The sequence below is a fragment of the Protopterus annectens genome, chromosome 8.part0, assembly GCF_019279795.1.
Source record: "Protopterus annectens isolate FY-2018-M chromosome 8.part0, PAN1.0, whole genome shotgun sequence".
NCBI classification, from domain to species: Eukaryota; Metazoa; Chordata; order Ceratodontiformes; family Protopteridae; genus Protopterus; species Protopterus annectens.
This window is the reverse complement of record NC_056741.1, coordinates 1207097034-1207110261: the sequence shown is the minus strand read 5'-3', so window position 1 is coordinate 1207110261 and position 13228 is coordinate 1207097034. Positions and strand designations below refer to the sequence as shown.

The 13228-nt window shown below is 37.5% G+C and overlaps 1 protein-coding gene across 2 annotated transcripts in view; it reads right to left on the bottom strand.

The window, feature by feature from the left end:
• Positions 1-13228, bottom strand: part of LOC122809310 (guanylate-binding protein 1-like) — a 668410-nt gene that overhangs the window by 94438 nt on the left and 560744 nt on the right. For both annotated transcript variants that reach the window (XM_044080706.1, XM_044080705.1), the window contains 2 exons: positions 7545-7757; positions 7287-7389 (listed from right to left, as the gene is read on the bottom strand). In XM_044080706.1, the coding sequence (XP_043936641.1) occupies positions 7287-7389; positions 7545-7757 (316 nt within the window). The remainder of the gene's footprint in view (positions 1-7286; positions 7390-7544; positions 7758-13228) is intronic.

Sequence of the window (13228 nt, the reverse complement as noted above, 5' to 3'; positions counted from 1 at the left end):
GAGGAAATGTCTAGCTCTCACGTCTCACTGCATTTTATTATCTTTGCAACACATCTTCTATAAACTGCATTCAGAAAAGTATTAATACCCGAAAGCGGGTGAAATATTAAAATGCCAAATACTACAATATACGGAAATGCTAAATTTGTACAATCAGTGTTACCTGTTATTGCCATAGCACACACATGACTTTCCAGCACTATACAACCTGCAAATCACTTCCCTTTTTTCTGTTTATCTTCTTAGTGCCTTCTTCCAACGTACTGAAAAAAAATCTGTAGACTATACTTATTCCCTAATACTTTCTCTATAAATTATTGGCACATTACTTATAAAGAGTAACACATAAATATATCATTCAAGAAGATATAGTGTAATTCTGTAGATTTTGTTGTTGTGTCTTTCGGCTTTTCCCGGTTAGGGGTCGCCACAGCAGAACTCCGGTCCGCTAATGATTGGCAGTTGATTTTTACGTGCTGAGTTGCCAGCCCTAATGCACAACCTTCAACGAAGGTACGCCCATTCACGCATGTCTCCACGCAGAAGACGCTCTAGCTGAGAGTCGAACCGGACAACGTATTACTGTGAGGTGACAGCGCTGCCGCAGCACCACCACCGCGGATAATTCTGTAGATTTTGTAAATTACAAATACAGTGGTATAATGTCATGGATGGCCAAGGACAGTCATATGCAGACTGCATCATATTAGACAACTATATGTGTGTTAGAGAATTCATATAACTAATCAGGATGATACGGCTGTACAGATTTGAACAAACATGATGACAGGATCTCTGCTGCACAGATACGTACTTATAATGTTTGGCACTTTACCTGATTTCTCTGCTTTATCCAATGCTTAGTTATGAGATAATGAAAATGGAGTGTGGTCTACAGATATAACAGCTAATGCCACATTTCCCTTCCTTATAACTGATGATTTATACATGAAAGATACAAAAGGTATGCTCCACAGATAAGAAACTTGTGCTACATTCCTTGACTATTTCACTCTCTCCTTCTTCTTCTTCCCTCTTATTTATAATGATCCCTTCATATTGTCTCTTATACAGTGTACTTTGTTATTATTATTGTAATTAATCCATTGCTATCTTCACACATTTTGTTTGTACTCATAAAACTTGTTAACTTGCTTATCTGCTGTCATTTACATTTGTCTGGGCTGAGACTGAAATAGGTCTATTTGGATCAGTGCTCTACCCTTGTTACCAAACTGAATAAATAAATAAATAAAGGGAAACATGATGCATATACAATGGTTATCAGTTCTGAATGTCTGGAATATAGACGAGTGCTGCAACCATGTGCAGTGCTAATTATTTATAGTTCACTTCATAAGGTGGCTCACAGCTAACAAGATGTGTATTACACATTGTCTTTAAATCTCTGCATGAAGAAACATTAATGCTGCACAGTGCTTTATCCTCCTTTAAGCCTCAGACAAAGTAAATTTCTGACAGTCTTTGTCATACTTTACTGTAAAATTTGACTAGAGTATCAAACATGCAAAAAATGTGTTAGTTGTCTTAAAACTGGAAAAATTGTCACTAACAAAATATGTGACTCACAGGTTTATATAACCATGATTTGAACAAAATTATTTAAACTTCTAAATTGTGCATTTTGAGATATTTGCAATTTAAATTTTTATCCCTTGTCCTTTTATAGCATATGGGAAAAAAATCCACTGTGATACAACTGGCAAACAGGAAACCTGTACTTAAATATACTGATGTCTCAAACAGAATTATCTGCATTACTACAGACATTATGGTACTGGATTTAGGGAGGTCAAAGTGCATACGCCACATAATTTAAGTCAATAATAATGGAAAAAAATCCACGACTAGCACATAATCTAAATATGGTTTATTATTGCAATCTTGGAGACCATCACATTGGGAAACAATATCTTGGGATGGCTGCACCAGCAACCTGCAGCATCAAGTCCTCCACTGCCATAAAACCTCAAATAGCAAAACCCCCTATGAGTGCGGACTCAGGAATGAGCTCTATCATGAATCTTGTAGGACACGGGGGGCAAGCCCATGCAATCACTATTGTGGGCCCTGATGTTGCAGATTATTGATGAAATCATACCAGGATATTACGTCTCAATGTAACAGTTGCAGAGAATTCAATAGCAAATACATGGATATGCATTGCTAGACAGGCTCAGGTGATTTTATTTACTACATATGTTTATAAAGATGGCTCCAGGTTTGGACATGAGATTACTGAGAAATTTGAATGTGGTTAGCCTCCACTTCATTTTTCTTGGTAGCTGTTATGCAGGTATCTACTTCCTTTTTGAATTTATGCACACTAGTTCAGGCAAAATTCGTTCCAGGGCCTTGTTACTAGCTATATTATAAACATTTCCCTTTTCCAGCAAGTCTTGGTATCTTGATATATAATTTTAAAGGTAAATTATCAGACTGTATGACTGCCCCATGCATACTTATGACAGTCAAAAATTAAATAGCGACATGCTGGACACAGCCTTTTTGACAAAACATAGACTTCCCCTGTAACATGTAAGATACCAAAAACTGTGGCAACCATTTTATATGAATTTTGTAACTTAAGTACTTACCTCGATTATCCTTTTGACATGTAATTCCACTGCACTTTCTTCAGTTGGATGCTTGATTAAACAGGAACCAGAAACTGTACTGTACTGTATGCTATTACTGGTCTGGCCAAGAACATGTAGACAGGGGCAGCAGTCTGCAATGTCTTACTGGCACAGTACTCAGAATGAAATGCACGGCCTCAAACAGTTTTGTTCCACTGTCGATACATTCTGGTCAAAACTGACATCTCTATCTTCATAAGTAATACATCTCTTATTTTGCCTGTCAGTTTTAGTGATTGCCTGTTGGCTGTCCTGCCAAACAACCACAAAAAAGAAGATATGAAAGAAGAAACAGAGGTGCTAGGAGAAAATAAGTGTATAAAAAGTATCAAACACATAATAAAAAGTAGTTATTGAGGTAAAAGCAGGAATAGAAAACAGGAGGTTACTGACTTTGAATGCAAACAAAGATTTATACAATATCAAAATAAAAAGTTGATACAAACTTTGATGGAAAGGAGAAGGGCATAAAAGTCCAACATTAATTAAAAGACAAAAATGAAGAGGAAATAGCAATGATGTCCATAATAAATGAAAATATTTGCACAGAAATGAGGCAGAAAACATATATATGACAAAGATGTCACTTAAATTTCTCCTGTTACTGGTACGTGTGAGAAAGTGCTGAAGAGAGTAAAGGCAGAAAAAATAATCAAGCCAATAACTACAGATGAAGATACAGAATTCCCTAGAATAATCTTTGAGTAGATTACAAGTATTTAATAACAAATAATAAATAAGGTATGTAAAGAAGAAATAATACTGTAAACATGAGTTAAAATAAATGGAACTGACAGTTAAAATGAAAAGTATAGGTTAAGGGTTACAAAATTATGAAGAATGCAACATACAATAATCAGAAACACTGAGGATATGTTTTACAAAGAATGTGATGGGGATTGCAAAATGGCAAATGGTAGAAGAAGCAAGAGCTGAAGCTCAAAAAATGGTGTACAAAAATGTATTTGGATAAAGCAATTTTGTTAGCATTATGGTATTATATGAACAAAGATTCTAACTACTTTATATGGAAACAGAATACTGGGATTATTTTTTCAAAGTGTATGGGAAAGATGGCTAAATCCCATCAACAGGGGAATACCACGTATGTAAAAATCAGAAGGCAATGTGGAGATGGTACAGCCTACAATACATTTTATAACAACTTTTTGGTTATACGTAGTAAGAAATGAAAAAAGAAGCCATAAGAATTGTAGAATTATAACAAGATACAGTATATTAAAAGAATGAAAAGCTGAGAAGAAAACACAAAAATGAAGATAGAAAAAGTAAAAATATGTGGGAAAATAGTTGCAAAGATGAAGAAATGCACAGTGAAATGAAAATGAATGAAAGAAAAAAGTGAACTGTGTAAAAGAGCAATAATACTGGAAATCTGTAAAACAAAGCTGGGAGAGAGATGCATTAAATCAGATGGTGAAAGCGATAAATTGATCCTGGATTAAATGACTTTGTCCTGAGAATCTGGCACATGAAAATGTCAATATGATAAACATGAAATGTAAAGAATGGACTGAAAGATGATGCAATGTGCAGTAAAATAATAAATGGATGAAATTTTAACAGGTTACAATTTTTAACAAGATTCTATTCATGTTATCGAGTCTGCCTTTGTCAAAAGTAATATTCGCTGCATTAAAGTGTATTTCTTTGAATGTTGCTTTGTTAGTGGTCGACCTGCATTTGATCGAAAAAGTGCAAATCTTTGCAGTTAACAGTGTCACTATGCTATTCGCTTAGACTGCTAACTTGCTAACTGGGAAATTTAGGGTTAGGATTAGACAGCGGGAGAGGAATTTAGGTTTAGGGAGGTTGATGGGAGTCATAAGGTTAGGGAGTGATCATGGAAATTAGGTTTATGGAATGGGAGTCAGGGTTAGGGAGTGTTCAGGAAATTTAGGTTTAGGAAGAGTGACTGGAGTCTTAGGGTTAGGGACTGATTAGGGATTTTAGATTTAGGGAGTATGAGGGGAGTCTTAGGATTAGAGCCATCAGGATGTGAGAGAGTTATTTATGTTTGGGGAATTGGGGTAGTCTGATAGTTTGGGATTCTATGAAATTTTCATTAATGTAAGTGGCTTTTGTTTTAATGATATAGACCCTTTTAACAGACAAAGAAATAACCCCTGTATTTCATAAACACAGTGTGCAGAGAAACAGCAGAAATCTATGCACTGTGTTTGGCAAGCTGTTGTTCTGGATTATGATCTACTGACATGGTTCACAGTGCAAAACATCATTGCCATACAAGCTGCAAGTCTTTCAGAATAGTGAACAGGAGTGCATACTGCTCCAGTGCAGCATACTTGCCATTTCACCTGGTAGCTTTCACAGTTGTTCCTGCATACAGACTGCTGTCCACCTGCCTGCACAGTTTGGTCATGGCCAAGTGCTGTGGTGGTGCTGTAGTAGTGCATGCAGCTGCTGCCTCGTATCTTCCACTGCCTTACCATCATGTGTAAGTTCCATTACTGGGAAGAACCCTGATGGTATGCATACATTCTTAGGTCTGACAAGTGCAGCTGTCCTGGTAGTTCTTATTCTGTCTCATGATCCACTCAAGCATTCAACTAAGCAAGTGTGCTATAACCATATCTGGTCCCAGGTTCACATAGCAGATGGACCATTGTTCTAAGGAGTAAGGTATGCATTCTATAGCTCACTACACAGCATTTCTCTGCTACACAGCATTCCAGTGTCATGCCTATACACGATGCAGAGAAGTTTCTCACCACTAGGTATAATGGCTAAGTTAGGGGCATTATTGTTTTATGATACTGGTGGAATCTCATGTTGTGTGAGCTCTTAATGTTGGAAGCTCACACTTATCACTCTATGCTGGAATTGGGCCTGGACTTACTGAGGTAACAGCACACTCAGTTGCTAATGATGCTTTTGATATCATGCAGAGGTGTGCTTCTTTAATTTTTTTATTCTATACAGTGCAGATATACTGCACTTCTTTGTATACCAAGAACCACTGGGCAGTGGAGGAGGATTGCTGTACTCAGAAACACAACACCAACTGCTGGTCTGAGGTTGCGTTTCCTCACGTTACCCCACTGTGATCTGTCTATTTGAAAATTTTGTTGTCTTTTTGAAATGCATCCAGTTCTGGGAGAGGGTGATTTGCATTTCTACTCTATACATAAAGAGTTATGCTTATACAATGGTGTAAAAGTGAGTAAATATCTTACCCCATTATGGCAAAACATTTACAAATAGCAAAGGGTTTTAATAAGCTTTCCATGGAATACCTGCTCTGCTCCATAGTAGATAACATTTATAAATAAGGCCCCAAAGGTTTTTGGCAAAGACAGCTATTATTCTGGTCATAGGGACTTGGAAAAGTAACACTAGACAGTATTACATATACAGCTTATGATGGCAAAATAAATAGGATGAAGACAGAAAGTGGCAAAGTAATTCTGATATGTGCACAACAGATACACTTAGGGGGATGGGAACAGATTTTTGACTAACAAGGAATGGAAGAATGAAGAAGCATGCAGTGAAGTAAGAAAATACTTGTAGTAATGAATAAAATGGAACATTAAAATGGGTCCAACAAATGCATATTAATGTGTGATGCAAAAAAGTGTATTTTGACTTGGTTTAACTTGGAAAAACAAAATGGTGTGATTTGCTAAGGTTTTTACAAAATGCATTTAATACACTGTCCCCTATCATGTTCGGTAAGTACAATGAGATCTTTAATAACCTCTTCAGCAATGAAGGCAGTAGGGGTTTTGAATTAACATTTCTTCTGAAAGACGGCACCTTAGGAGTATAGTGCCTATTTATGCTACACTACACTGACACTTCTGAAGATGAATCAATGTTCCTGATGTGGAGGAAGAACCCACAGCCTTTTGAACTTCCTGTACCTGAAGATGAATGTGCTACCATATGAACCTTTAACAATGATAAATTGCTAACTATTTCAAACTAAACTGACAAATTATAAACTAATATATCAGTTAAACTACTATCCTTTAAAAAGAACTGCAAGACAGCAATGAGAGTCAATACAGTATGCAAAAGTCAACACAGCAGATGCATAAATACATCATACCCTCATTAAATAACATCAGTATTTTACAGCTGAGTTCTTTCCCAGTAAAGAACCAACCTGTGCAATGAAGCAGACGGAACTCTGCAGCCTTGTAGGCGAATGCTCATAAGAAACAAATTTCACATCTAGTAGAAAAAGTCATAAACAGTACTTTTTTGCAAACAGAGGTTACCACAAACAACAATAAAATAACAGCACTGTTTATTTATGGCTCATATAATAACAAAGTACTGTTGGGAATAAAAATAGCTTGCCGTGTGTTTTGTCATAGCAGTAATTACGGAGATATTGTTGCACACTACAATTACCACAGATAACTCACTTTGCACTTATCTGTTATGAAATACACCTCAATCTGTTACTACATGGCATTCCTTTTTTAGTGATAACAGTTTATCATGATTAGAATAGCTGCGCATGCTTGTGTGTGTATGAGGGTTTTTTTTTTTTTTTTTTTTTGCATGTGGTAATGCTAGGTCTCTTCAGTGAATGTAATTTACTACAATGTCTATACTGTTTACCAACTTTACCTTCAATCTGTTTTTCCTTCTCTGTGCATGTTACATCAGTCTGTAGAACAGCCCGAGCAATTACTTCCTTTTCTTGCATAAATGCCTTCAGCACTTCATCTGCCTGAAACATTAAAACAGCTAGATTATAAAAGGTGTTGTCTTTCTGTACTCAAAATATTATGCTGTTTGTTGAAAGGTGGTAAATCAGAAATATCTAATTTTGACTGAGAACTGGCCCCACCCAAATCTCTATTTTCCAGTACTTGCATTTAGTACCTTTATTCCTTTTCCTGGAAAAGCCTTGTATGCCTCAACAATGTCCATCAGATCTTTCCTGAAACAGCTGTACCCCCCTGGCTTGAAGTAGTATCCCTCAGTCATTTGGTCCTCCAGCTCCTGGCTTACATGCACGATTACTGTTGTACATCTGTCTGTTGACTCCTTCTCATTTTTCTGGTGGAACCTCTCAAAGCTCTGCTTTATCATATTCTGAAAAATAACAAAAGAGCCTTAATGAGCACTAATACGCTTTAATAATGACTTATAAAAATGTAAAAATAAGTGTGACAGAAGGTCTAGCTTGTGATTTTTGTTATGATTCTTTTACTTTTTTCCATTCCAAGGTGTCATTTTTTTCAATACAGCAGTCAGAAATAATAATGACAGTAATCCTTTAAGTACACGAAAAAAGAATAGCTCTACTTAATTATAGTTCGAGAATGAGTTTCTGTTTTCTAGCCTTCCTTAACTATATGACACCCATTCCACCCATTATTTTCCAAAAGATTCCAAACACATAACAAGTTACCTGCTCATATCCAAGTATTTGCTATATCACCAACGGTATACAATCAGGATACACCAGCCATCCAGTAAAAACACAGCTTCTGGCATTACAGTTTATACACAGTTTTTATTAGGACACCAACAATAACATTTTCAAGAATAAAAAATAAAACCAACGAAATAAACACAATTTATCTGATCACTACAGTCTTCTAAGTATTACTCTGTGGTATATAAAGTAATCAGAAAATGTATACATTGCGAACATTTTTAGTACACTGATTTCCTCACTGGTGGTTTAAAACCCAATAGTCCGCTTCACTGAGTGACTCTCTCTGACCACCAAGACTATTAACCAAGCCTTAATATATGCATCATTACTGCATGTGTAAGTAAAGCACAAGCAGTGGTGTTAGGTCATGGTGAAAGGTGTTATGCAGAGAGACAAATTTGTCAATCACAGCCACCCTTCAACCAGGAGCAACACCATGCAGGCCTCAGTTCTCCAGACCTATGTTCGTATCTTAAAATAGGAAGAGCAACAACATGATGACAGAAATAGCTGATATTTTTGTATATACTGAAGAAGTACCAAAAAACTTTTTTTTTGGTTACAAAATGCTTACTTTCTGGAAAGGATTGTGAAGAAGGGCTGACGATCTGCAAATGATGTGCATTCAACATTTTGGAAATTATGATTCTACAGAAAAAGAATCTACTTCATGTTCATAAAGGAATTTTCATTTAATAGAATACATTAAAACATAGAAAAAGAGGAAAATGAAGAAAAGCAAAGTCACATAAACATGAAAATTCAGTTTCCATGCTCCATCTGAGTAAAGAGATGACCACAATAAGTACAGCTGAGCCAAGGACTAATCCCTGTGGAACACCATTTGACACCTTCAAACTCTGAGATAGCTGTCTCAATATCACTCTCTGCTTTCCTGTTCTCCAACCACTTATCCACCCAGCTACACATTTTATGATCTGGTCCTGTATTTTACCAAAAAGTCTGGTTACCACCTACACAGTAACTACCAATAAAAATGGATTAGGTTAATCTGACGCACTTTCCCACTATCAATCCAAGTGAGAATTTGTACAGTAGTCTACTCTTTTACAGGAGCCTTATGACACTACTTGACCACAGTGCAACCATAACTGTTTTGTCCACTAATGAATGTGGGCTCACTGGCCTGTAATTCCCTGGGGTATTTCTTGCCTCAACACTGTAGACTACCAGGATATTATCACCATTTGCTTCCATTCCCTTAGGACAACTACATCCCTAAGGGGCCTACTGAAGAGAATTTTCAGAAATGCAAATAGTTACACAGCAGCCATCTTGCAAATCATGGGTAGGATCTTAACAATTCAAGTTAAACTGTAACTGTCTCTCTTTCTCTCTCTCTCTCTTTCCTTAATGCCTTTAGCATTGTTCTCATTTTGTCAGCTTTTATTACCTCACCTGTATGCACACTTTTTGTCCTGCTCTCCCAAACTGGTATCCTGCCTTCCTCTTCTTTTGTCAACAATGACAAAAATAGCTCATTTAAAATGTAGCCTGTTCACTGGCTTCTTATACCTCTAACATTCCTAAGTCACTTTATCCATTTCCATGCATGGCTTCTGTCTTTCTCTAATATACCAGCAGAATGCATTTTCCCCCCTAATACTTGTTGCCCTTTTTCTGTATTCCTTCAGTCTCTGTTACACTCTTTGCTGCTCTGTTTCTGGTCTCCACATAGTACTCCCACTGGTCCTCTGTCATATCTCTACTTTCCCAGTACTCTGTCTTACCTCTTACAGTTTACCCCTGTCTAGTGAATAGTCCTGGTTTACTCCTTTTCTCAGTCCTATATCCACCAAATAACCCCTTTATTACACTTTACAGTTCCATCACTCCTACGTTTCCATTCCATGTCCCAACTTTTTTGATTACCTACCTGTGCATTTTCCCATAAACTTTCCATACTCGTATTCAACTCTTGTAATCACAAACTCCAGTCTTTGTGAAAAGATGTGATTTCTCTCCTATGTCCAGGAGCCCTAACTCAAAAATTCCTCAGTTTGTCCTTTGAGAGAATTGTATTAAGAAATCTCCCTTCTTAGTTCAAGGCATTACCTTCAAACCCATTTAAGAGCATTTGCCACTGAAACCCTAATGTGAAAATCCCTCAACTTGTCCGTCTGACAGAATTTATCAAGGATTCTCCCTTCCTAGTTCAAGTCATTACCATTTGTTCAAATCCATTTAGGCATATATTTTGTTTACCTGTCTTTTTCTGCCCACCTTGTATGATGGAATACTTCAGACTTCTTCAGTCAGAATGAGTTCCCCATTACATTCACTTTCTTCTCTCCTGCACATATCATAGTCCTGTCCTTAACCAACTTGTCATCCATGGGAAGCCTGTAGAAAGCATCACTTTACCAAGTATACTCTTTTATCCCTGGCACCTTTAGCACTAAACACTCATGAAGCTCCCCATCCTTCTTTTTGTCTCTCAGCTGCCCCATTTATTTCCCTATGTTCACACTGTTCTGTTCTTTATTTTCTACAACCACTCCATTATGTCCTTCCCAGACATACACTACTGCATCACATTCATCCTACCATACCTTATCATTCTTCAATATCTTACACCCAGAATTGTTGTGCCCCAGCTTCTCTTATAGTTGGCACACACCTTCATTATCCTGACCACATTGCCTTCACAATCAGCTATTCATGGTTGCACATGGACTGTCTTCCTGTTAAGTTTCTGGCATTGCAGAACATCACCTGACCCTACTAACTTTCCATGTCCCCTTCTGCTGGTTCCCTACATCATAATTATCAATCCCCCATTCCCCACTTTCTCCTTCTGCCTTATTACTCAGATCATATTCTCAGCCCATCCCTTTTTCAGTTACCCTTCTGGGTGGTTCTGTGCTGTTCATTCCATTACCTTTCTTTCCTGATCTTCACTGCTGTTACCAGCTTTTCACTGTTCTTCCCCTACCATTTCCTTGTTTTCATGGTACCTTTCTTACCAAATTCCTGTCATCACTTGTCCTATGTACCTAGAAGCTCCTCCAACATTTCTAGCTTCCCCATTTACTTTTTCCCTTGACTGCCTCCTCATTCATCTCTCCAGCTTTTTTCCTGACTGTCTTTTTGTACTTTCCTGTTTTTTTCCTCTCCCATTTTTCCATCACATTTTAAAGGTACAGTTACCCTAAAGTAGATTCTGACTATCAGTTTTACAGCAATGTTGTCCTTTATAGATGCAGAGATGGACCTTGTTCTTGTTCTCTGAAGCTCCTAACCGATAACTTACTTTTACAATCCCATCCTTCTGATGGATTCATGTCATCCTACAAATTCTTACCAATCAAAACCCAAAGTATAGAAAAATACAATAGAAAGCCATAAGAAATGAATGTTAAACAATGAAAACACACTACTTCCACTGCAACACATACATGCATTTAATATTATTTATTATTTATTATAGTTTTTTTCACTTAACCGGTGAGGCAGGCGGGAGAGCCCCACCAAGGCTCTTGATTTTGGCTCAAGGCGCCTAGGCATCCGGGTGCGACCCACTCTGGGGACAGTGTCAGGTGGGAGTTTGACTGGGGCAGTACACCTGTCAAAAAGCAATGCAGGTGTCCTAAGGTGAGCTCAGGGAGAACAGAAACCTCCAGTGGAGCAGAAGAGCAAAAGCTGGCTTGATCTTGATTTTCAGTGTCACAAAAGGAGATACTGCCAGCACAGCTAGCTGGAATTTAGTAAATAATTATATGTCATTTGTGAATATCAAAATGATTTAGATAAGATATTTGTGTTATCACTGTATTAGAATTGTATGTCATGTGTATATCAAAATGGTTTGTACAGGCATGTGTGTTGAAAAGATATTTGGTAAAGTGTTTCTGTCTGAGATGCATCCACAGTGTGCCCTTCTGGAGGAAGACAGAAATGTAAATGCACTACTGTAACTGTCTAAATATATATATTTTAGCAGTGGAAACTGAAATACAGGAGGTTAACTTCAGTCCAGCAAATTTTAGGAAAATAGCTGAAATTAAATGACTTTATAGGCTACGCAATAAAAGATGGTCCCCCGGATTCACTAATCTTCCGTGCAGGACTAGCGTAGTCCTGCACGGAAGCACCCATGTAGGAGGAGGACAGCAGCTCGCTAAGCGTATTAATGAAGGCGCGCTGCCCGACCTGCCAGGCTTACACAGAGAGTGTACGAGTGCAGGGGGCGTGTCTGAGAGCACAGCTCTCAAAATAAACATGCCCCTGCAATGTTGAACAGCAGAAAGTGGAAATAAATAAGTGAGACTGCTCATAGGTGCCCACATATCCCCACCAACAGTTCCCCATGTGTACAACAGCAACAGGACATGAAAATCAAAAGAAGAAACCCCTGTATTATTTTTTAAAACTCCGAGTACAGCTAACTGTAGGTGCGTGGGTCTGCCCATTGCTTAGCTATGGTTAAAGCAGCTTAAAAGGCTGAAGAGGAAAACAAGGAAGATATATGCAAATGAAGCATCTCAGCAATAGTGTAGTGGGCAGAGCATTCGCCTAACAAGCAGGCATTCCCAGTTCGAGTCCCACTGCAGCACAGTCTATTTTACATGGCAAAGCATGGTATAACCAATATTTGTATTGCAAAACCCACTAAATAATATATATTTATGAAATGGAGTACTGCAGGAAATGCACATGTGAAGAGTCGGTATCATAATGAATAAGGCAGCAGAAAGCAGGTGTAAGCACAGATAAGCAGTTGCCAGAAAAATATGTATTAGTGTATGTATTAGTGCATTTAAAGCTTGAAAAGGGTTAACACATTTATTCTATTTCACACTGCATAAAATCTGTACAAATTGCAGAAGCTTTCTAACCTTGTATTGTCATGAAATATGCGCAGCTATAATCTTTGCTTATGCTTTGGAAATTTACAGGGAAGCAGATAATTTTTGCTTGTGTCAGGAAAATAATGAATAGATGTATCACTTGTATTAATGTTATGAGACTTAGACAAGGCGTTCCGCTTGTGCTGCGAGAAAATACACAGCTGCAGAAGCTATAGATAATCAGAACAAAGACTGCTTGAAAATATGTACTGCAATCAGCATTTGCTTGTGCCTAAGCTAGAAAAGTACCT